Genomic DNA, 26,157 nt, shown 5'->3' on the forward strand with positions numbered 1-26,157 from the left:
AAGTTTTTGACTTGTGAGCTTTCTTTCGTTCAGAGAGAATTGCTTTTACCAACTATATTTCGCCAAGCGTTACTTCTATAGGCCATATTTCAACCGAGATTGCTTTTACGGACCGTACAAGAGCCGAAGTATTTTTTCAGGGGCCGAATACGAACGAAAACACTCATGAAATAAATCAATTTAGACCGACATACTTGTTGCTATTGGAGCAGTTCTTTTTCTGTGTTCATAATTACCATTTATAATTATCGTTTGTCATTTTAAAATAGCAAAAGTTTTTTTGCATAGCTTTGAAGGCCGGAGGAAGTTTTTGAAACAGAATTTATGCATGTATTTTAATCACACTCTTACAGTACCATGCAATTAGTTTTTTTCTTCTTTTGTTTGTTCACTTCATTCATTTTTGTTGTTTTATTTTATTTTATGCGTTTATTTGTTTAGTTATTGTTATTTCTTGCAAGGCAGGGTCGTCATAGGCCCCCCCCCCCTGGGCTACTGTTTTTTTTTCGGGCACCCTACTGGCTTGAAGCTACTTGCTTACCAATTTACATACTTAAATTGTAACTAGATTTCACTATCAATATTCCTCCTCAGCAATAGAGGCCCACGGGCCGTGCCCGGGTGTGCACATGGATCAAGACGGTACTAGAGCCCCAGGCCCCGGATCAAACAGGGCCATGGTCAAAATGTTCCTACGAGGAGAACTATGTTGCCATGCTCTTCCGACCCTAAAATATATAAAAGATTTTTACTATTATATGCGTATGAGATTTTTTATGCAAAATCGGACTCGGGGAGTGGAGCCAATTCGATAAGAGAAAGACAAGAAAAGTTTGGTCCCCCCCCCCCCCCAAAAAACACTATATATTCTAGATTTCTTTGCGTTATTTTTTTTGATTAAATTTGATTTATTTCATGATCACGAAGCAATTTTTATGTAAGCCTTATTCCGATTCCAGAAATATTCCGCTCATAATGTAAAGGAAGCAGCGTGAAAAAAATAATAATGGCCGCATGTGAATTCCATAATTCTTTGCGAAAACTTCAATTCCGACCTCACTTTGAATAGAAAAATTTACGATATGGGGGGAACTCGATCCCTGCTGCTCCCTCCATAACACAATCGAACAGAGGTTCAAGTTTCAATGGGCTGCCACTGTGCGAGTGCCTCTCCTTTCGTGCCACAGCGTGAAACCATTAACAGATTAGACAACGAGCAAATGGCGTCTAAATTAAGGCGACTCGTGAGAGAAAAAAGCATTTTCGCGCGGGAATAAAACCAAAGGGAAAAAAAATAAATGTATTATTTATGTCGCCGGGCGTAAGTTAAGTACTTACATCTAACGTGAGTGAATTTTTCATCTTGTAATGCTTGAATAAGAAATGGCAATTACATGCGCCGCGAAGTACTCGACTCGGCCATTCAAATGCAATATATTCGACAATTTATTCTTCTCGGTCGTCGTTCAACTAACTGAGTGCACGATATCGAAAAATAACAGAAGCAAAAATGAAGGAGTGAATGCCTAAGAATGCTATCGCAAGCCCGAAGCTGGAGCAGCCGAAATCTTATTACAGCAGCTGTTGGGAAAGCTGATTACAGCAGCACCCATCTTTTCACCTCCATTTTCCTCGTAGCGAACTCGAATTCATTGCACACATTTCTCTGGTCTAGATCTCCACAAAGAATGTTTAAACTTCATGAAAACTTACGGGCAGATTTCCCCCCCCCCCTCGCTTTTCTTAATTTTTGGGTCTTCGTAAATTTTATTGAAATAGAAAATAATTTATAAAAAAAATACTTATTTTTCAGGAAAAAGAAAGACAAATGACAAGCGCAGAATTGTGTCTTTTTCGATGCGAACACAAATCATTTCGGAGGATGTAAAAACAATTATTAAACTATTAAACAATTAAGAATTAATGAAATACAATAAACATTTTTTATTTCTGCTTTATCTATTAAGGTGGCTTATCTAAAAATCGCATACCTGCGTTTGCCGTTCGGCCGATGTAAAAAGCTCAAATACAGAAAGTCTGGTTTAATGCATTTTCGATTGACTGTAAGAGCTCATTAAAACAAGAACTATTTTAACACTTTGCGGTCCTATAGTGGAATCGACATCAGGAAATAACGTATTTCATTGTTATAAAGGCCCTTAGATATTAGCTTTTGTGTGTGTGTGTTTTTTTTTTGGATAGCTTATAAAACAACAAAGTCGTCAACATCTACGGGACTTCCTGTAATCGTGATTGCGAGAAGCTGCTAGGAAGTACGAACTATAAAGTGCCAAATGGAATACCGATAAATCCTCCGTACCCCAAGGATCAAAAGTCCACGCTGAAAAGTTGAATATTTCGGATGCGCGAATACCTGATTTGAAATAGGGAGACATATTTATAACCAACTGTACAAGCGGATTATTCCGCGTTCGATGCTAAGGGCACACTCATACTTCGTAGATTATTACTGCTCACAAACCGTTCGTAATGACAGAGTGTATAGTGTTTGGTCAAAAAAATTATATATAGGTCGCGTTTATAATAATACATTGTTAGATCCGCTTTCAACACGGAGTAAAACTTGCATATTCGTCATGCAATATCTCCACTTACGAAATTTGTGTTAATGTCGCACGAATGATGTTTTGGTTCAAGGCAAAATTCAAAAATGGTTTATAGGCTCACCATTGCATATATGTGTGATTTTTGCATATTGTGTGATGTAGGCCTACAGGGTATCTTATAAATTTGTAAATAATTTAAAACTTCATTGGAAAACGTAGAAATTGGTATATTTGAATGGGTTTGCGAAAAGATTATTCTCACACACAAACGAGTTGGGTTTTTTTTTGGCGCAGAATAAAATTTAGTTCAAATTTTTGTTGACAGAGGACGCTGCACGAAAGCAGATCACAGAATTCTGGATCTGAACCGTTCTTTAATCTCTTCTGTGACCAGAACGTTCGAAAAGCTTCAGCTGGCGATTCGTGGCTAAAGTTTCTTCAACAGTGCTTCATCCACCAGTGTCAACATTACATTTAAAACCTTATGTAAGCACTAGTAACAGGAAATAAAGCTATTAATCGTACAATCTGGATTTGACTGTGATTTACATATTTTCAGTGATTTGCTTCTCTATCGACAAAAATTTGAACTAAACATTATTCTGTATCGAAAAAAAAAAATCCCCCTCGAGTGGATAACTTTCTCGCGAACCGCATTCACATATAACAACCCTTTCAATTTTTAAACTATTTACGAATTGATGGGATAACCTGTACTTTTTGAACACGTAAATCGTTCTTAGAGAAGATATCCATTGATGGATGAAATTATAATCAAATTCATAAAATATTTTGAAGTAGACAGGTGGCATAGTAGAAAGGCCTATTGCTGACCTTAAATTAGCTAAACATAAACAATACAACACGCTTCTGAAGCTTGTACAAGAAAACATTGGTAAGAATTTTTTTTTGTTTCCTACCGCACGCGGTATCAAATACCGATAGATTTTCTGTATTTTATGCCGCGGTGAACTTAGGAAAGAAAAGTTTGTCTCAACCGGGAATCGAACCCAGGACCTTTCTTTGACCAGAGAAGGGGACACCATCTATCTCCACACAGGGTATGTCTGCTGTTTGCCGTGGAGAGATATTTCAACCAGTTTGAAATGCTGATAATTAATTGTTCTCATTTTAAACAGGAAATTCGAGCTAAAAATTGTTTCATTCAAAGAGAACTGTGTTGCGAATTTATAAATTTCCCCAAAAATCTTCCATTGGTTTGGCTGAAGTAAGATAAGTACAAGATGAAGTTACCATTGTCTACTATTGAAATTCCCAGAGTATAACATACAGGGTGATTATAAAAAAACTATCCCGACATATGGGCCCCTAACTATCATACCATTCACAGAAACTGAATGAAATTTTGGCATAAGTTATTTTGATGTATACACTCAAGAATGATATGGAAAACAACAGTGTCACTAATAGTTACGGTTACAGTGAGAAAATTTCGAAAATATCAAATGGCAACACCAAGATTTTTGTATTGGAATGTGATCTCCATTGTGAAAAACCCTAAATAGCGTTCGAACGGCAACTGTAGCATGAAAATCACCGCCGATAGATAGGCTAAAAGTGAGGACAACCAATAAGGACAGAGAAGCAGCATAAAATAAAGCATTTTATTGTGTTTCACAAATTTTCCACATGACCTTGTGGAGGACTAATCAGGCTGGGATTTCAGCCGAAGAAACGGTGTGACGAATGAAACGAACATTAATGCTCTAATTACTTTTTCCTTGCCTAGCTCCGGGGATTTTCGTGCTACAGGTGCCATTCCAACGCTATTTAGTGTTTTTCAGTATGGAGATCGCATTCCAATACAAAAAACTTGGTGTTGCCATTTGATATTTTCGAAATTTTCTCACTGTAACCGTAACTGTTAGAGTGACACTGTTGTTTTCCATACCATTCTTGAGCGCATACCTCAAAATACCTTATGCCAAAATTTCATTCAGTTTCTGTGAATGGTATGATAGTTAGGGGCCCATATGTCGGGATAGTTTTTTTATAATCACCCCGTATGTACAATGATGAATGAATATTGAGACACAAAGAAAGAAATCACAATGCTAGAGAAAACAATTGTTTTTTTAAATTCTTATTGTACAGTATATATATATATATATTTATGAAATTTGTCAATAGAAATGTACACATAAATCTATATAAACATTTCATTTCACTATTTTAAGCCTGTTAAAATCATAATTGCCAAAATAGCACAAAATAACGGCATCAGCGCAGTGGATTTTGTTTCCATCTTCTATCAATACAAATGAAATTCCATTTGGCTTTAAAAACCGTCAAAATAATCGTTGAATTTTGGCATTTGTCTGCTATATTACACCCCCATATATGTACAACGTCGTTGGTTCGATCGCTTACTGGATCGATTGTTCTCTTCCGGGAAGTAAATAACTTTACGAAAGTTACTTTCCCCCGCCAAATTCACTTCGTAAGAAATGAGAAACACTCTCAGCTGGCAATTTTAAAACGCAGCACATCCGATATCAGAGGCATTTGAATTCGGGTAACCCTCGATTTTCTGAAAATTTCAAATCCCTTAAAGGGAATTTCCACTCACTTCGGTTCGAAAAAACGATAAAATACAGAACTAAGAGCGATGCAAGTTTTATGCCTCTCTATTTTTTTTCCCTCTTCATTTTGTTTGAGTGATTCGCTCATTTGAAGAAACCATAACCCCGAGAATTTAGTGATGACAGCTTTGTTCCTCACCTGACCACAAGCCATAAAATACATATATGAAAGCAAAATTCCAGGGGGCGGGATATCAGCTGAAGGAGAACCCCCAAGATTTCTGGCGTGACCTTAAAATATCCACTTCCTTCACTATCACATCTGCAAATTGTGCCCAAGATAGCATAATATATAAACCATAGATTATAAAATTCAACTTGTGGCAGGGAGGAAAAGAGATATGATAAGCTACAGTGTAGGCATCTTCAACCTGTTCCTCATGAGCGCTGTAATGTTAATTACCAGTGCCCGATTTTGTACTAGTCAGGTCTTCACAAACACCCTAATTATATCACTCCGTTTACAATGATTTTGCACTCCAGTTATTCGTCCCAACTGGGATTCTGACTTAGGTTTGTTGAAAAATAAACTTATGTGCCAACCACTTTTTTGCTGTCATGTGAAATTGCTATATATATGTATTATGCCAACCAAAACCCATGCGAAAAAGCATATTCTACGGGGTGCACAACTTGCGGCCCAAGAAAGTACTGTTAGATGAATATCTAAGCAGACATTTCCTTCATAAAAAAATATGGGATATCACCAAAAAAGTAAGGCAAATGTGTGATAAAGTTGCCAATTACAACCGAAATAATTCTCAAAAGCAAATAAAGTTTCAATTTACAGCCAAAAAATTGTCAAAGGTAAGTGAAGTTGCCACCTATAGCTAAAATTGCTGAAAAATTGCCAATTGCAGAAAATGATGGGTACTACAAATGAAAATGTTACCAAAAAAAAATTTTTTTTTACAAATGTGAGATGAATTTATTTGACTATATTAATTATGATAGTCATAACTGTCATAATTTATAAGTAATGAAAATCTTAATTCTTGATGTTGAAAATTCAATTAAGCCTTGTTGAAAATAGGGGGGAAAGATGGGACATTTTATAAAAAAAGTTGGGACAGCCAAAATTGCAGGAATATCATGTAAAATACGGGCCATATGGCTACCCTTTATATATATATAAGAATCCGGCCCGTGAATGAAAGAAATGCAGCATATCTGGCCTGCGGACTGAAAAAGGTGTGCACCCCCTGTAGCTGTAGATGCTACTGTTACACATACATAGTCACTCAGCTTCATGAAAGAAGTCTAACCCTGATTTTATTACTCCAATATAGTATCTCTAGATATACTCTGTAATTTGTAAGTTCTGCAATTTTTATGTGTGAAAAAAGAAATCACAATTTTGCTTCACATAATTTGTACAGCAAACTAGAAAATCTTTCAGTTCTGAAAAGCTCCATCTTCAAGAGGGGGAGAGGCAATCTGTCTGAGTTTAAACATCATATAATACAAAAAAAAACTTATCGTCAGTTTTGGCGTTAAAATTAAGTTTGTCATTAGCATATACCTATACATTAATAAATAGCAAATAAATAAAATGATGAAATGCTTCAAACTGAGTCACTGACTACTGTGTGTTTCTAAAGTGAAGCAATATCGAAGAAAAGAAAAATACATTAGTTTAAAATGCCTGTCATTAACGATGATTCCTCTCGTAAAGGTTCAACGAATGATTCTTTTGTAATGCAAAATATCTAACCCAATTTCGCTGCCAGTATTGTACATATTTTCAATTTTAAAAAAAAGAGAAAGTTTCCATTATGAATAGATTTTTCATTAGGAATAGAATACATATTAACAACAGCTGTGAATTTCCAGAATTAACTCTTGTCATATGAACACAGAAACGCAAAGTAGAATTTGATCAACGAATTCAAATCTGAATAATCACTCTCCTTAAACAGTCTTCACGTCAACTTTTTTACGATAAAAAAAATTCATCATTCATATTTTCTATCTTTCACTCAATAATGATTGATCAAAACAAATAAGAGTATATCAGATTGATCAAGTCAAATGTTCAAACATATAATCCTGTTATTTCACTAATTGCCAGAAGAACATAACTCCAATATTTTAAAACTTTCGTGTTTCCATAACTGATTATTTAGTTTGGTGATTTATAAATGCCCATATATCAGTATTTCTTGACACAGAAGGGTTCACACACAGAAATGAGCATTAAGTTGAAAATTTGCTCTCCTGTGAAATCAGGGTTTTGGGGTTGCGTTCTTCTGGCTTTGAGATGCAGAATTTATATAAATAAATATCAAATATTTGATAAACTGAAAGCTCAATGAGGTAGATGAATAGAACATTATACTATGTCATGTTCTATTTTTGCTCCATGAAATTTTAGCATAGAATGAAGCATAAAGAAATTGTTTTCTTCCTATACAGGCTGTCCCAAATTGTTTGCACAGCAGACTTTCAAAACATACTTTGAACTACAAAAAGTTTTCAAATGGCATGGAGTTACTTAAAACTACAAAATTTGTTTCAGGGATCGTACATATGAAGAAATAAAGAAATTGACTTTTTATACAGTCCCTGTGTGCTTACAAACCTGATTAGAAAGTTACCACCATGTCTCTTTTGAGGCCAAAAAAATTCCACATTTGTAAGCACAATATTGACTGTGATATTAGAATTTGTGAAACAGAGAAAATTTGGGGGTAAAACAGTGTTAAATGCGGGTAAAGCAGTTTTTCCACCTAGATTATTTTGTGATTCGTCCAGCCCTGATTTTCAGCGATTTTTTCTAATTCAAATATCTCAGCGAATATTGCACTTGGAAATGTGTAATTCTTTTGTTGGGCGCAGAGAGACAGGGCAACAACTTTCCATATGGGGTATTCATGACAGGGTGACCAAATAAAAAGGTAACTTATTTATTTTAATAACGTTATAACCCCTTGCAATATGAGTGGCATACCCGAGGTCTACACATCATTTGGATACTTTTCCCAATTGGAAGTAGGCTTCTACGATCAATGGTTCACAAGTTATTTCAAGATAAAGGAACTTTCTTATATGCACCCTGTATTTAATACATTATTCAAAATTAAGTTTTTTTTAACATCCCTATAGACGTTTAGTCACGCTCCTTTTTTTTGGTAAGTTTTCTACAAACTTTGTTTCCAATTTTAAATGATTCAAAACATGTTTTATATGTTTCCAAAATATTTTTTTTTCACATTTACAAACCAAAATTCACAAATGATCTTTGTTTTTTTATAATGCATATATTTTCAGAACATAAGCGGATACAGACTCCTTGAACGTGAAGCGGGCATGAATCACAGAGGGTGTGTATAATGAAAGGAAAAGGACAAATGATTCACCTATATCAATCATGCAACTTTTTCACTAGATGAGGGAGGGGTGCAGATCTCCCCCTCCTCCCTGTATACGGTTTTGTTTTAGAACTTCAGGTCTGCTTGTAATCTTAACTGTGTGAAAACAACACAAAAGCAATGGCATGGACAAAACAAAATGTATTTAAAATGACACAGACATCATAAGTGAGAAAGGTAAGATCTAATGAAAACACAGGAATTTCAATCGTATCAAAACTTGATTAATTAGTCATATTTTCTTCATTAGAGCATTTTAATTTATCGTGAAGAGAGTTGGTATTGTACGAGGGTAGAAAATAATTTTATTTTGAGCAAGAGCTAGTATTTGGCATCAAGCCAAAAAATAATTATAACATTACTTTCCAGCTCACAAGCAACTATATTTTATAGTTATTACTTTTTTCTTTGAGTACCTTATGGAGATTCCTACAGAATATTACGGAGAACTGTCTTTATTGATTTATTGTCTTTTTCCCCAACTCATTCTAAAAACTCTGATTATACCGGGATATGAAGTATGTTCCCCTGACTCTGATGCATAACTGCACTCATCAACATACAAGCAAGCAATAATGGTGCTCATGAATCGAAACACAAAACGGTTGAGAAATCATACAACAGTCGAATAAGCAGCTATCACACTGATATAATATGAAAATATTGAATTCTTCCTGGGGATATTAAAACTTTGAGGTACAAATCATTGATGCATCCGTTACTCGAAATGTATTAACATCATGTGCTTTCAATGATGGTTAAAGAATACTAGCACATGAATGAATATACATTGAAACCTCGATATAACGATACTCTATGGACCAAGAAAAAATATTGTTGTAGAGGGATTATCGTTATATAGAAAAGCAACACATTTAATCACACCCCAAACTTTATGCTGTTATCAGGGGTTTGTGCAGAAATGTATTATGTCCTGTTTTTGTGAAAATGTTCTTTATTTTTGTGAAAAGATCCATAATTTTGTGCATAATGAATAATTTCAAGGGAGGCAAAACAATCTAGTTAATCTTGTGAAAAAAGAAATATCAAATTTATGGTTTTGTTAATTTTTATTTTGTGAAAAGTCTGGTATTTCAGGTACAGAATTTTTCGAAATGTCTAGAAAATGGACTCAAATTTTGGCTGGAGAGATCCTTCTGGTTTTGGGATGTTTGCGAATTATTGGTAATATATTGTATGTTAATTAATAATATCCCATTCCCAAATCAAACTAGAGGTAAAATGAAGTCTTAGCTCCATGTGTCTGTCCAGCATTTTTATACGGCCCTGTTTTTGCGAGAATGTTCTACATTTTTATGTAATTATTAAATATTTAATTATTTAAGTAATAAAGTAAGTAATTAATGTTGTAAAACAGAAATAAGTTTTAAAAAAAGTAAATAATTTTGTGAGAAGCTAAAACAGTCTAGTTAATTCTATACAAAAGAAATGGAATTTCAAATTTGTTTTGTTAATTTGTATTTTGGGAAGGGTACGTTTTTCGGATTCAGAATTTTGTGAAGGGTCTAGAAAACGGACTCAAATTTTGGATGGACAGATTTTTGGATTATAGATATCTTTTTTTTTATCTGTGTTATTATCTATTGAAAAACTGTTTCAAACTATTTATTCGCCGCAAAAAACTGTAATCAAATAGTTTAGTATTAAAATTCATTTAGATACATTGCTTCTATAAAGAAGTTTACTATATTCCACTTTGATGTCTTACACAGAAAGTGGCAACATCAAAAATTTCATCAACACTTTTTGTGGATCAAGTGGTGCGTAACACTGACGTTGTTAGATGCTCTCAGAAAACTAAAACTGGTTAAAAATTTAAAAATATATTGGAAATGATTTTTAGTGAAATATAGTGAAATATCATTGCAGCAGTTTCAAATTTCAAAATCTCTTAAAAAATACCATCATTGAGGGATTTATCGAAGTAGAGGAAATACTGTATCGAGAGGAACTTGACCACATTTCTTACTAAAAAATACAGGAAACTGGGATAAATATAGAATATTGCCAATCATCTGTAAAAAAGTTGTCAAATGCAAGTATGGTTGCCAATCATAGCCAAAAAGAGGTCCAGGGCAAAAGAGGTTGCCATTTACAGTCAAAAAAACTTGTGAAAGACAAGTATAGTTGCCAATTATGGCCAAAAAGAGTTGTAAAGGCAAGTTACCAATCACAGACAAACAAATTAAATTGTCCAAGGCAAGTAAAGTGGCTGACTATCACTAAAATTGTTGAAATATTGCCAATAGCAGGAAATATAGATGAATGACTAATAATTAATTGTGCAAAATTAGTCATAATATTACCATAATATAGCTAATTTTAAGTGATGAAAATAATCTTAATTCCAGTAAACAATAAAAATTCAAGTGAGCCTATTTGAAAATAAGGGGAAAACGGGATATTTTGTAGAAAAGTCAGGATGGCTAAAATTACAGGAATGTCCAGCAAAATACCAGGCAGTCATATGGTAACCCTATACCTTAAGTTTCTGGCCCACAAGCGGCTGAAATTCTGCATATTTAAAAGGTTGCATATGAAAAGGTTATCTGTGCACCCCTGTTGAAGAGGGATTTATTGTTATATTGAGTATCATTGTTACGAGGTTTCACTGTACTATCAAATCTCTATTTCTTTTCCATCAAAAAATATCTAATTAAAAACAAAAATTTCCTTATATTGATAATTTAGATTCAAACTGGCTAGGCCACGAAAAAAGAAATTACGAAGAGAAAGTTTTTATATTACAATATTTCCTCTTTCATTCGCATCGTGTTTACCTTTCTCTCTTCAAATCAAACAAGTGTTGTCTTATATACAGACACAATCCTTAAAAATATACACACAACACATAAAAATGAAAACTTAAAATATCTGTGCTACAAAGTATGGCGAAATGGCTCTCATTTAAAACAAATACACACACACATACACAGGCTTTACATCAGAAAAATAGTAAACAAGTTTTTTTTTCGCTCATCTCTGATGAAAAATATACTGAAACTAACTTTACTGTCAATTTGATCCACCCGTTATGGCGTGATCTCACACAATTTTTTTCTATTATTATCACAAAGCTTTTGAAAGCACGATTATGAAGGATTTCATATGAGAGGAGGGCCTGGAACATAATGTGAGGAGTTCATGTGACTATTCTGGCTTGGAGGTTGTCTCAAGCGTGTCCATGGTCTCGAATCAGATCCGGTGAACCTACCATGATAGTATGTGGGTGGCCTAGGTGGGCTCATGTGTCTCCAATGCACCCCATGCATTTCTTTTTTATGCTCATTGTGATATGACCGTTGATTATTCCAATGACCATTTAGTGGAATGGGTGATGACTGGGGTCGTAAACCTTTATTTTGTGGACAAACTGGCATATGAGATTCAACGCTACTTGGGATACCATATTGATGAGCAAGATGTACTTTATGGGGTGACACAGCTTGATGATGCGATGGATGATTATTTGGATGATTTGGTACAGAAGTAAAGTTATGATCATTTCTTTTTTCATATGATTTTGAGTCATCAGTGACTTTTGAACGATCTTGGCTCCTGTTGTGATCGAACCTTTGGTATCTGTTGTTGCTTGAGGAATATGAAGAAGTCACTGCCATAGATGAACTTGTGGAAGGTTCGATCAGAGGAGATAATGGCGAATGACCCCGTTTGAGCCCGGAGGATGACGATGATGATGATTCGTCTTCTATAAACTCACTTTTAATTTTCTTAGGAATCTTATACCCAGTAAGTGATCCTTTCTTGGGTACAGCTATTGCAGAAGAATTCATTTTTTCAGAGTGCATTGAGGATGGTGACGCTTCCGATACAGCGATATTTTTAACTGGTGGTAGCTTTTCAGTTTTATTGTCACTTTTAGGCAGTTCACTCTGACTGTCACATGTAGTCTGACACCTATCAGCTGATGAATATTGTGGTGAAGAAAAAAAATATGATTTAGAGTTATTTACATTTGTGTCACCATCGACTGTATCATTTATTGCACAAACGACCTGCATCTTTTCGTCACGTCTGGCAGCCCTTCTAGCAGCATAGGCAGTCAAGGTGCTAGCAAGTCTACCTTTTTTCTCACCATTGCATAGTTTTCTATTATCTGTGGGTCTCCCATGTTTAAACCTGTTGAATCCATCTACCTGATCAGTTTTCTCCTTAACTTTCTTTTCAAGTTCATTTACCATGCTTTCAGGAGAAATAATTTTTTGCGATTGTACTACCATTGGAAAACGACCTCTTTTCCCAACCTTACTGAGCCCAGACTTATTGTACCTTGAAAAATTTTCCTTGACACTCTCACAAGCATCCAGCTTCCTCCCTTTTTTAGTATGAGAATGGTTAGGCATCAATTCCTTAGCAACCTGCTGGTAAATGTCAGTATCTGATTGCTCGGATAACGGTTCTTCACTCAATTCATTTTGGGAAGATGACTGTACATAATCTTCGTCTTCATTTGAAGCCTGTAAATGAGGACTGGGTCTTGAACATTTATCATAATTTATTATTTGTTCTTTTAATGAATTTTGTGAGCAATTACCAGTTGAAACAACTTTCTGAAGTGATTGCGATTCTTCACTGGAGCTTAATTCCTCGTCAAACAAAGTTCGAGTAACATGCTTCCACTTACTTTTTCGCAACCTTTTCTTTCTCTCTAGCATAGCACAACTAAAATTAAAGCGATTGTCAATACAAATTCTCTTCTCAGAATCATTCAACGCAACAACTTCCCCCCCAAGCATCTTGTGCATTTTTGAGTTATTCACCGATACATTTAGATTGCTTGTCAAATTGTTATCAGTTATCACAGTAAAATCTTTATTAGAAGACCTGTCATTATTACAAATGTTGGAAACTATAACATCAGCGACATTAGGATTATCTAATTCAGGATTCGGGCCAACATCATCACAATCCAAGCTTACGCCTGATGCTGCCAATGTGGCAGGCACTGACTCACTTGCATAAATATCTTTCTTGACAAACTTTTCAACATTTTCAGATGAATTCAACAAATTTATACATGACAAATCATTCACATCACATTCACTTCTATCACACCTATCGTCACTCACATGTTCAGAGGTGCTGGTGTAACTGGAATATCTTTCCCTGCTTTTGTTTTCTTCCATTTGTTGACTAGACGCACCGTTTTCCCACTTCTGTCGATCCACTGTTGCCAGCCACCTCTCCGACCTTTTCAAGAGACCGTTTAAGTAATGCTTTGCATACGGATTAGGGGAGTTTTTCTTCAAAGAATTTGCCTCCCGTTTTTTCCTCATTTTCAGAATGCCGTTCAACTGAATTTTAGTTCTTTCTTCACCAATTAGGGTATTTAGTACCTTCAACATCACTGGTGATGGACTGTTTGCACCCGTATGAATCTTGTCATAGACCATATCTCCATGGTTAGCCATCAAGACAGCAGAGCGCTCTTCCTTTGATAATCTTAGAGATTCATCTGTCAATATCTCGTGTTGCTTCATAAAGATATCTTGTTTGAATTTCAGCCAACTTCTATTCAACTTCTCGCGCTTGTTCACCATATAACATAAATTTCTTGCCTTGAAATATGAAAAAGAGCACAGCATAAATGAAAATGAATAGAAAAAAATGGTATAATGGTGACAAATATAATAATTACTCTGAGTGTCGGAATCAAATGTCCCTAATTTTCAAATTATATTAAAAATCAGTAATGTCACATAGGGTGCCGATATTAGAAGAATGTGGCTGCCCAACTCCAAGTTTCATGACAAATTTTTTGAAAGCATCATTACATACACTGCCATTGTTAATAGCAAACAAAGAGAACAATTGTGTCAGCATTTGAGAAGGCTCAAATTGTTCTGTGCAAATAGCTCTCACCAACGGTTATAACGATTTTCTCTATCAGATCATCTTTCCAGACGAAGCAACATTCCATAAATAACCACAATTGCAAGATTTGGGGCTCCAAAAATTTCCATCCAATTTTTATAGTAGAAAAAACTGTCTCAAATCAATGTGTGGTCATCAGACCATTTTTCATCCGGGAAACAAAAGGAGCACATGCGGAAGAGCACCAATTTTTTTATAAAAGCTCTCAATCTTTGTAAAAAATTCTCATTTTTGGGAGGCTCCTCATCCGTTAAGGCACAACAAGCCATGCCTGGGGGGCCTCGGCCTAATCTGAAAAACTACGCGCCTGAGCAGGAAAAAATAATTTTTAAAAGTAATTTCCCTCCTGTTCAAAATTTTAAGGATTTTTCTAATTAAAAACAGAAATAAATATTCCTTAAAAATGTACCCAAAATTTTAAAAAATTTTGAAATTTCATTGAGTGAAAATACTCCTCAATGAAATTTGAAAGAGTAAAATTGAATTTTAATGCTTGAAACGTGCATCTAGATACATATTGACAAATACTGCATCTGAGTTGGGGGGTACCCCCCAGACAAGATTATAGTGTTACTTTGCAGAAAACATAATCTTCCCCCCACCCCCAAGTTAGTGATGGGCAAACTATGTCCTACAGGTAAAATGCGACCCACTTAGAGGTTCTATTCGCCCCTCCGCAGAATCTGTGGCACTTCACTTCTGAGCATAAAAATTCCAATTATAAACCAATGCCCAAATATCTGTGGTGTTTGGTCAGAACATGAATCTTCAAAAAATAGCTTTGTGACCTAAAAAGTAAGTCTTGCTAATTATAACTAATTAAAAGCGAGATAAATGCACATATACGTGCATATGGCTAAACAACATGCTGATGTATGATATTTTCATTTGTATTTGGGTGCATGCTTTATTTTTGATTTTTAAATGACAATGAAAATGATTATATCTCAAAAAATGTGATTTTGGAGTTATGTTCTGGCCAAACACCACGGATACGTTCAGTCAAACCAAATTTTTCCTCTTTCTTCTTTGGCGTGCTCCTAAAAAAATTTGTCCATCATTGGTCTAAGTAATACTAACCATATTTTTCAGATCTAGGTTTTTCTAATCCCACTTTTCAACAAAAGCTTAATATGAAAACTCCTGCAAAATTTTTACATCCTAAGGTAACAAAAATAATAAGCATATAAAAATAAAATTGTTACCCTTTCTAGGTCACGTCGGAATTTAACAACTTTCTTAACAACACTATATTCACAGTTTCCATTTGCTGCTTCATCCTCAGTTTTCCTTATTTCTCTGGGACGCAACAAGGGTTGATTAAAATTTGCCTAAAAATCAAAGAAAAAAATTGAATCTTGCTTAGCTTACATATCAGTTTTTATACAGTCATCTGGCTAATCAATTTCTTCGTGTGCCACCCACGATTCTCTATTTTTATAAAGATGCACATGCTTTTTCCTTTTTCACAGAGTATGGAGCTATTGAAATATATTTTTTGATTGTTTGATTTAAAAAAAACATAACTGATTTTCTTTGCTGTATATTTAAAATCATAAAAATAATAATAAAAGTCAATGAGTAAAACCAATTAGTTTTCTAAATAGAAATGTTGAGTTCTTAATTAAATGCAATGATAGCATGGGTTGTTCATGTTCAAAATGAATGCAGGAAAATGTTTCTCAGTAATTAATATTAAAAATAATGTATTAAAATTTATAAAATGGCATGTAAATCATATTTTTTCCTTGTATGTTACTAATTATAAGATAGAATACATACAAAAAAAACAAAAACAAAAAAAACTTGAGGATGCAGCCATGCAAAGCATGGCAAAGATAATAGTAATAATAACCCCAGACCTTAAAATATAATTGTTCAACTCCATCTAGTTGGGAGATGATAAAATAGAAAGATGCCTGTGCAGGTGGCAGCAACAGTATGACAAATTATTACGTCATATCCATGTGATAAAGACCAAAAAACCTGCATGATGGCATATGCCGTCATAGGCACCACTGTTATGAATGTGGTTATGGTAGCCAGATCATTTATTAAATAAAATTAATACATTTTAAAATCCTTTTCACAAGCATCACAAATAGAAATAAGATTCAAATTTACCCTTCTTTTCAACACCCAGTAATAGAAAACAGCTTCCAAAATGTCTCTATCATAGTCATGTGAATTAGCAGCTAATTCATCAATACTGACATACTGATTGAAGTTTGCTTCCCTCTCAAGTGCCCTGTACATAATATAAATCAGTGTTAATTGCGAAAGAAACAAGTAATTCTTATAATTTCTTTCATGATAAGAAAATGTTATACATCTAAATATAATGTTCACTTGACTTGAAAATAAGCATGCAACAAAAAGCATGAAGTGTTAAAAAAAAGTAATGTAATTTTTTATATGTACTAAAAAAATTATTTTAATGCTATTTTAATTATTATTATTAATCTTATTTATTTATTTTTTGGAACAGTCAAATTGTCAAGAAATAGGCAAACTATTGTTTCCCTATTCATTACTGTGAAATGCTGATTTTTTTTAGAGCAGAAGTTCTTAACCTTTTTTCCATCTTGCACCGCAAGTGCAATACTATTTATCTTCCCGCACCCCCCTTGGATTTTCTACCTGTTTTCCCCCATTTTCTACCTGTTAGAAAATTTTGTATTTCTGTAATTAATTACATTAGGTACCCATTGATTACATTAGTCATACATATCCATTAATTAAAATTTCCATAAAAAACACATCCTTTTTATTTAATTTCATTTTTGGGCCGCAGTTAATATTTAATTTTGGCTTTATTCTTTTAAATTAATTCAAAAGCTAAACTGAAAAAAAAATTACTATTTTTCAAAATTTGGAAGAAAAAAAAAGATTTAAGAGTTCTCTGATTACTAGCGCATTATTATTAAATGTTCTTACCCTTTATTGATTTCAGCAGGAACAATGGTATATAAATGTTTGTTTGGCACTCGATTAAATTTTTTTTTGTTTTTCTTGATTCATGCTCAAAACAGGATCAAATCTAAGAGCAGCATGCTAATAACACGAAGTACAAATGTAAACAAACATATTTTAGATATTAACGTTATTTTTTCCCAATAATTATAAACAAGTAGGATTGCTAATCGAAAAAAAAACTTTTGCAATGCAAATTTTACATGACACATTTCTGCAAGCAAAAGCCAAAAGATGAGGTGTAAAATACTTAAGATTCATATATTTTTAAAAATGGAAAAAAATTCAATTTTTATCATAATTTAAATTTTTCTGAATAATTAGTCAAAATGTTGTAATTTTTTTCTCATCTTGCACCCCCAAAAATACTCTCCCACGCCCATAGGGGTGCGGTTAAGAACCACTGTTTTAGAGGCTACAGTATAAGCTGGGGATACTGCAACTACTTAATTGTACATACAACTCATAATTCCGCTGTGGAATTTTCAATGAATTTGTACACGCAGGAACATGTTGTGTGTATGCATGGCCCTAATGTATTTATGTTGTCTGAGTTATGCTTGTTTTGTGATAACTGGCGATGTAATCTGTTTTCCACATTTTGAACTCAGAGTGGCTGGTGACGGAAATCCTGTTAAACATGATTCAACAAATTAGATAAAACTTTGTCATGATTCAGAAATGGGATACCAAAGCTTTCATGGCATCTTTCATTTTTGCAGACCGGTTACATTTTCATACCTGAAGTTCAACATTATCGTCAGTCATGTATGTGTAAGTAAAAGTATTATTCGCCTGATGCAATATTTCTTAAGCAGTTATCATCATTCCTACCTACCGTGTAACTTTGAGGTTACTGTAATATAGGATCTAATAATACACTATGGTTCGAGACCAGAAATTTTGTTTGTGATATTGGAAGGTTTGTTATGATCTGGGTTTACTGTAGCAGGGTTAGATTGCATTTCTGTATAATATATCACTGTAATTTAACTGTAAGCATTAGAATTCGCTACTAAATATTATTCCTGATCTAGTTATTCTATAGGAAACCAAGAAAATGAAAGATAAAATCATAAGGGGAGGAGGAATTACTTTTTATTTTCCTGTGAATCAAATTTTTCATCATTTAATTCCAATTCTTTCCTGTTCACTTCTTCAGAATCAGAATCTGCTGGTTCAGACTTCACTGTATGCTTCGGGCAATAGGACTGCAACATATTGAATAAATTAAAAATGATAAAACATATGTTTCAGTACATATCAAAATAATAAGACATTAGTCTGGCTTTTTGTGCATCTTAGCACATTGTCCAAGGAAGCTTTTTTTCTTTTTTCCAGTATTCATTCATTTAAGATAAGAAGTGTTACATCACACTCTTTTCACATGGGTACCGCAACATTTGACATGCATTAAACATTAATCACAATACGCAGTTGATTTCATTTGTAGTGAAACAGCTTAAACGTAGTTTTGAACAATGAATAGAAAATGATGCATTAACAAGAAGAATATGGCAAAGACATTTTCACAAATATGTTTTTCGCCGTACCACGTGATGTTGGGACTGCTAATGACAGTAGAAACAGTTCGGATAATAGTGATTTTTTTTTCCTCACAATATCATAAAAAAAATAAAAAGTTGTGCTGCACATAAAAAATGAAGTGAGACATAATATATATTTGTGAATTCTGCTTAGTACCTCTGCACAAGGGACAATGCGTTTCCATAATTACCCCACTAAAAATATTTATTAGCAGCATTGATAACTGTACCAACCAATTTTTAATTCATATTTCATTTAATAAAATATTTACTCTGCTTTGATCAAGTAGTTCATGTTTCAGAATTCTGTAAGTGTTATTAAAATTAATGTGAAATCAATTACCTTCAACTTCAGCGCGTCATCATCTTCATCACTGCCCATAATGGCTCTCATTCTTAATCTAGACTTGAAAGCGCAAGTGACATGATATGATACTTTGCATGATTTAGCCTGCAATACGCAAATGAAAATATTTCGCACAATAAAAGTCTGTACCTACAAAGATTTATACAGAGAACAAACAATAATTAACAGAAGTAATTACAAGTTGTATGAATACTTTTTTGCTCTTTCAATTTAATTTCAAAGTAAAATTTTGAGTAGCTTTGAATTCTACAGAATTGTTAGTCCAATAAGACCTATTTAAAAAATAAAGTTGCCTCCAAAAATTCAATCATATTAACGGTCTGAAGACATAACCTTCCCGTGCATACCTTTCCTTGATTGATTCTAGATTTCACGCAATTTATGAATTTTCAATGAAATTATTCTAGATTAGATCTTCACGTCAAGCATTTGAAAGACAAGAAATGATCACAATTACTGTAAAAGTAGGCAGGTGTTTTTTTGTTTTTTTTTTTCTAGCTCTCCCTACCAGAACTTCTTAAGATGATCATGATACAATACGATCAGCTTTTCATTACCTGTGCTAATCATAGATGGGTGAAAGAGGACAACCTGATGAACCCCAAAGCAGAATATGCTCTCTCTTTGGGTATATATATATATATATATACGTACGTCGCAAAACAATCTGGAAGAATTTTAAGAAAAAGTGTAGAAAACACTGTTATGGGGATTTTTAACGCAGAACATTTCTAGTCAGTTGAGGGCTCGTTTCTGAAAAATGCAAAACATTCAGCTTTGGGGCTGATGAAGGGAATCGGTCCGAAACAGGTATGCGGAAATAGTTAACAGAATCATTAAATAATTTTTTTAACCAATGAAAAACTGATTATTATGAGTTAATGGAGCACATTTCCGCTCCTTCTATATTTTCTGCTAAATACCATGAAAAATCTGAATTTGCAGAAACTAAAACAATAGTTGTGAATCAAGGAGTTTATAGATATTCAATCAACATTAGTTTTAGAAAGACGACAATTCGCAAATAAACACAATTCTAGTTAAATAACTTACCAAAAGACTAATAACAGAATTTATTTTAGCACTTTTTACTTTTAATTTGAAGGTTTCAATCATTTTTATTTTGTTCCTAATGATACATTTGGTTTTTGAAAAACTGGCAGAAGACAAAAAAAACAAAGGAAAACAGAAAATATCTATTTAAAAGCAAGGGCAGCCAAAAAAGAAACTTACTGACATAATATTGTAAATTTATGTGCAGGTACAATGAATAATACAATGGTGAGGAATAGAGTACGCAATAGTTTTTATGAAATCTGTAATGAACACAAACCACAAATACCAAGTTGACATACGAGTAATGCAGTGATATCTTGGCTAATCAACAGCTCGACTGATGAATTTTTTGGTTAACAAAGATTTTTCCATGATTTTTCTGCCTACACTAATGAACATTTTCATTGATATGGATGCATATGCTAACATAAAACAGCTGTGTCGTGAGCTGAATTTTAGCACCCCAATCATCATCAAAATTACTACAACTCGAACCTGATTAACTCATGTTCACCTTGAATCCCTTTCTGCACCATTTCATGCGAAATGAAAGATTTATTGAAAATAGAAAATGCATTTATATACATAAAAAAAGAAAAAAGCCTATGTTTGCAGAGCTTGCATTCTTTCCATACAAGACTCTTAGCGTCAAAGTGAATGGTCTGGATGTTTTAGGAGCTTATTTTTTCCATCCAAAAGACAGAGAAATGAGCTGACCAAAATGCAAATGGATGGAGACACCTATGAACTCGACTGGGTAGTGTCAACACCAGCCTTTAGTAGACAAAAGCTGGAGTTGGTTGTATACATAGCATAAAATAAAGATTTTCAGTATCTGTAAATTCTTATTTATCCTATTTTGTAGCCGTTCATTTCAACCTCCAATCAGTTTTTGTCTTCTTTTGCACTCCTTGGTATTTCAAGACTTATCTTTACATTTTGGCCAGTACCTGAAACAAATTAAACAATTTCCATAGCAACCCACGGTAAATCGTGTTTGGCTAGGAAATTTTCTAGCAACTTTTCTGGCTAACAAAATCTTTGTTAGCCGAGGTATCACTTACAATGATGTCTCATTAAACTTGTATCCATAACACATATTAGTTATATGGAATGTTGGACATGATTAATGTTTTTATGATTTGGAATAATTACTTTATACATAAGTTTGATAACAGTTTATTTTACTTAAGCTTTGAAAGCACTAAGGTCAAAATGAGATAACTTACTGAGCACTGTATGCACACTCCATATTTGTCTTCACATAAAATGCATAACAATGACGATCGAAAAGCCTGTTGGTCGTAGGAGAAAAAATAAATTAGTAAGCAAACAGGAATATTATCCACATGAAAGATTAACTGTTTGTGGTAGAATTCTAAATTTTAATTTGATCAAAATTGTTTGTTTGTTTCACCCTTAACCTGCTCTCATCTTTTTCAGATGATGAGCTCAGTGGTGATATCTGATGGTGAAAAAGGGAAACATATGGAGAAATACGTCTCCAACTATTTGCACAGTTTCAATTCACGAAGCAACTTAATGAGTTTCTTACTAGTTTATGAATCAGGAAAATAGAACAGAAAAACACTAAAATAGGAATATCTATAAAGTATGACAGACTGCTCCGATACTTACAGAATATTAAAATGAACTGCAATTATAATTAGTTATTAAATTAAGAAGTAGAAACTTACTGGAATCTGAGACAATTTCGTAATCGGTTCCATTTTCTCAACACATCCAATAGAGACTTCAGGAATCCAGATTGCACAACTAACGTGACACCATTTTTCTCCAGTCCTATCATAAAAATGATAAGTAAGATATGGGTAATAGCTCAGGTACAACTTACTAACTTGGCTTTGCATTTAACTCACAGGCTTGGCTTTTGTCCTCCCAATTTTGTCATTTCCTTCCTTCCTTCATTTTTCATGAAGGGGGGGGGGGGGAAGAGAACTGAACTGATCTATTTAATTTTTATAGCATGATCCCCAGGACACGCCGATTTAAATCATAATTACAGTCACGATTTAAATCACTTGATTTTTTTTTTAAGTCATTGATTCAAATCCCAAAATTTACATTTCTTTTCTTTACATAACTTCAATGATATTGAAGTAAAAGTAACCTGATATAACCTGGCATGTTATTGATAAGTCGTAAAGTTCATGATTAAAAGAAGTGTAGAAGATCTTTGGAGTAGATAGACTTGAATTTAATCTCTTGATATAATGCAAAAAAGAAAACTGCTTCTAGATTTTGTGCATGGGAAAAATCATAGAAAATATAGGGAATTGAAGCTTAGCACTTAGCTAAACTGCACTAAGTATTTTAAATGCATTACAATATGGCACAAGAGTTCACCTGATTGAAAAAAAGAGGAATTATTTTTTGTATAGTCTTGAATTCTGTGCCCTGAACTGCTAGATGTTGTGCAAACATAAGTGTGTGTGTGTGTGTATATATATAGCTGGGCTTTCAACTTTACTTTGTGTATTAAAATTTTGAGTTTGCTCATTTTTTTTACCAAAACTTGTTAAATCTGTGAAAGAATAAAACTGTGTATACTATTAAGCAACATCATGCAAATTGGAAACACATCCATCAATTACACAAGAAACAATTTTGTCAATAGAATGTTTTTATTTTGTTGATACTGAATGGCTCTTTGGTTGTAAAACGAGTGAAATCACATGTATGGTGATACCTGCACCATATGTGTGATACTAAGTTGCCACCCATGCATTCACTTTAATGAGAGGGAGGGGCATGAATAAAAGTGTTTTTCTCAACGAGGAAAAATGTTAATCCATGAAGTTAATTAAGGCTCAACAACCTTTCATGTTACATAAGCACAGATTTTTGGTGTTCACATTTTTTACTTGCAGTTCCTTTGTGGTTTATTCATTAATGCTGAATTAAATTTGAGAGATTAGGAGAAAAAAAGCAGTTAGGCGATATGAAATATGCATTATTAATGATTAACAAGATTTTTTTAATTAATAAGCAGTTAAAAATTGTTTTTTCGGGTTCGAAGACCGTCGTCCGTTTGAGTTCCAAACGGACGACGGTCTTCGAACCCGAAAAAACAATTTTTATCAAATGATGGCCGCGAAAACCTTATCAACTAATAAGCAGTTAGTTAGTTAAAATAAAAAAAATATTTTTTGGTTTTTTTTAAATTGATTTCTTCATACCCTGGCATAATCTGAAGAATATATACAGTTAAATTTATTTAACTGTTTTCATATTTATCAAGTGAATATGTAAATCATATTAAATTGTAATCATATTTTATCAATTTTTTTAAAAATATGTCATTCATTTCACCTATCTGATTCCAAATTTTTACAATAATTTACCAAATGAAATTATTAACAGTACAGCATATATACCCACTCTTAAGAAAATCTTGAAAAAACATCTTTTTACTATCACCAACATTGAACTTTTTTTTTTAAATTTTGCATTCACCAACCATTTTTCTAAATCATGTTACTTTCCATTTGCCACAGGTTACCTCTCCTTAATTTTTCCTGACTACCTTCTTAACACAACTCTTTCAACTTTTTTTAAATCTATTGTCTATTTTTCTTTTGACTTTTTAATGAAGTTCAATTCAATAAAATGTCTGAATAAATTAAAGGGAAAAACATCAAATAATTTCTTTCCAATTATTATTGTTGCTGCACCGCAACTGCCACCACTAAGTTTTTTTTTTGTTGTTGTTTTCGAGTCTTCCCTTTTTTGTTTTCTTTTTGGGTATTTTTTTTTTTGTCTTTTCTCATTTATTATTAATCTTATCTAATTCTGAATCAAATCTTTACAACTAATGCCTAAAACCCAAAACAAATGTGATTGCTAGTAAGAACTATGTCTCAGCTTCTTAGCAATTTTTATTCCGCTTGTATTTTCTGTGTGTATTTATGAATAAAATTGAATTGAATTAAATTATATTCGTCAGCATGAATAATAAACAGAACCACCAAATCAAGACACTTTATGCAGATGGAAAGAAATAAACTCTGATAATGCAAGAAACAACCTGTACCTGGTTGGCTTCATAGCACCTCCCTTAGTAGGACAAAGCTCACAAGGTGGTTGAATATCCAAAGCACATGTTCGACATATCCAGCTGCCTTCAGGTATTTGGGTTATTCCATAACAAGACTGGTGTACTGACACGTTGCAGGCATCACAAAAAACAATCTCATTGCCCTCTTCAGAGTCTGGCTACACATAAAATAATATTAACGCTAAATTAAGGATTTGCGAAGAAGGAGATAGCTCACACATACTAGTATCCATAATAACTTATTTTTGTCATTTTAAACAAGTTTTAGACTCATAATTTGACCTCCCATTGTTTTGATAAGACAAGCAAATTCTGCCATTCAAATTATAAAAGAAAATCATCAGCTACAAGTCTGTTTCTATTGATTTAACCCCTTAACCATCAGAGATGAGATATCTTGTCACAACACAAGTGGAAGAAATACATTCCAGCTCACTGTGTTTTTACTTATTTTCTCATCATTATGAAGCTCCATTGTAACCCTACGAATGAAAGTTTTCTTCTTTCCCTATTCTTTCTATATTCCTGTTTTAATGTGTCTTTCTACTACGAACATGCATATACAGGGTGATCAGCGAATAAGCCCTTATTTCAAAATTAAATATCTCTACAACAAAGATCAATAGAATTATGTTGTAAACGGTACATTTATTAGCAAAATTGTAAGAATGTTGTACAGAAATTTTGAAAATTTAGTTGTTTTTTTAATTTTTTAAAATTTAAAAAAAGAAACAAAAAAAACTGGAGATTTTGGGGTTCCGAAAATCCTCATTTGTGTGAAGAGAAATCACTGGATTCGCCTGAAGTTACTGCATGGGCTGCGGTATGCGCCAGAGGCATTATCGGCCCCTTCTTCGTGCGAGAAACAATTACTACTGAACGTTACGTTACAATTTTGGAACAATTTGTCAGCATACTCTTTACACAAATAAGGATTTTCAAAACCCCAAAATCTCCAGTGTTTTTGTTTTTTTTTAATTTTAAAAAATTAAAAAAAAAACTAAATTTTCGAAATTTCTGTACAACATTCTTACAGTTTTGCTAATAAACGTACCGTTTACCGCATAATTCTATTGATCTTTGTTGTAGAGATATTTAATTTTGAAATAAGGGCTTATTCGCTAATCACCCTGTATATGAAAGAGAAATAGAACGCATAAGGAAGCGTGAAGGATGTGATTGATCATGAAAGAGAAATCTACTGCCACTCATCTTCTCTCCACCCCCCAATTTCTAGCTTGTGAACAAAAAAAGTTTTTTTTATGTATTTATCGTCTTCAGATACAGTTTCTTCTAATTCGCTGCAAAAAGTCTGTATGTGAAGGAGTTAAAAAATTATACTACCAAAAAAATAAAAATTTAAAGATGAGACGTCAGACCAGAAGTTAAAAATAATAGTCTGTCATTTATACAAAGCAGCAAAATAGAAATTAATGAAGATGCTTTTGTGCATGGAACAAAAACACTATTTTGCTGATACTAGGGAAAGACAAATGTGTGTAGACCCAAAAATTGCAAAAAGGAACCACGGCTAACCGTGGTTCTTTTTTGTAATTTTGGGTCTACACGCGTTGATCTTTCCCTAGTATAGTCTCACACAAAAGGTTTTCTAGTATTCTGCTGATTTATATTAAGACTAAGTTCATCGATTGCTAAAGAGTTGAAGGATTAGAAATATC

The 26,157-nt window shown here is 33.4% G+C and overlaps 1 protein-coding gene across 2 annotated transcripts in view; it reads right to left on the minus strand.

Annotated features, from left to right (window-relative positions):
- Positions 1–11,523: 11,523 nt before the first annotated feature.
- LOC149064637 (uncharacterized) overlaps positions 11,524–26,157 on the minus strand; it is a 31,615-nt gene continuing 16,981 nt past the window's right edge. For both annotated transcript variants that reach the window (XM_089254648.1, XM_089254649.1), the window contains exons 10-17: positions 24,455–24,636; positions 22,098–22,203; positions 21,630–21,695; positions 19,321–19,428; positions 18,526–18,641; positions 16,582–16,705; positions 15,663–15,788; positions 11,524–14,141 (exon numbers count right to left, since the gene is read on the minus strand). In XM_089254648.1, coding sequence (XP_089110774.1) covers positions 11,667–14,141; positions 15,663–15,788; positions 16,582–16,705; positions 18,526–18,641; positions 19,321–19,428; positions 21,630–21,695; positions 22,098–22,203; positions 24,455–24,636 — 3,303 coding nt within the window. In that variant the 3' untranslated portion in view covers positions 11,524–11,666. The remainder of the gene's footprint in view (positions 14,142–15,662; positions 15,789–16,581; positions 16,706–18,525; positions 18,642–19,320; positions 19,429–21,629; positions 21,696–22,097; positions 22,204–24,454; positions 24,637–26,157) is intronic.

Source organism: Pholcus phalangioides, unplaced genomic scaffold, assembly GCF_987345545.1.
Source record: "Pholcus phalangioides strain wild (caught in Gottingen) unplaced genomic scaffold, Ppha-v1.0 ptg000042l_1, whole genome shotgun sequence".
In the NCBI taxonomy this organism is placed as follows: Eukaryota; Metazoa; Arthropoda; class Arachnida; order Araneae; family Pholcidae; genus Pholcus; species Pholcus phalangioides.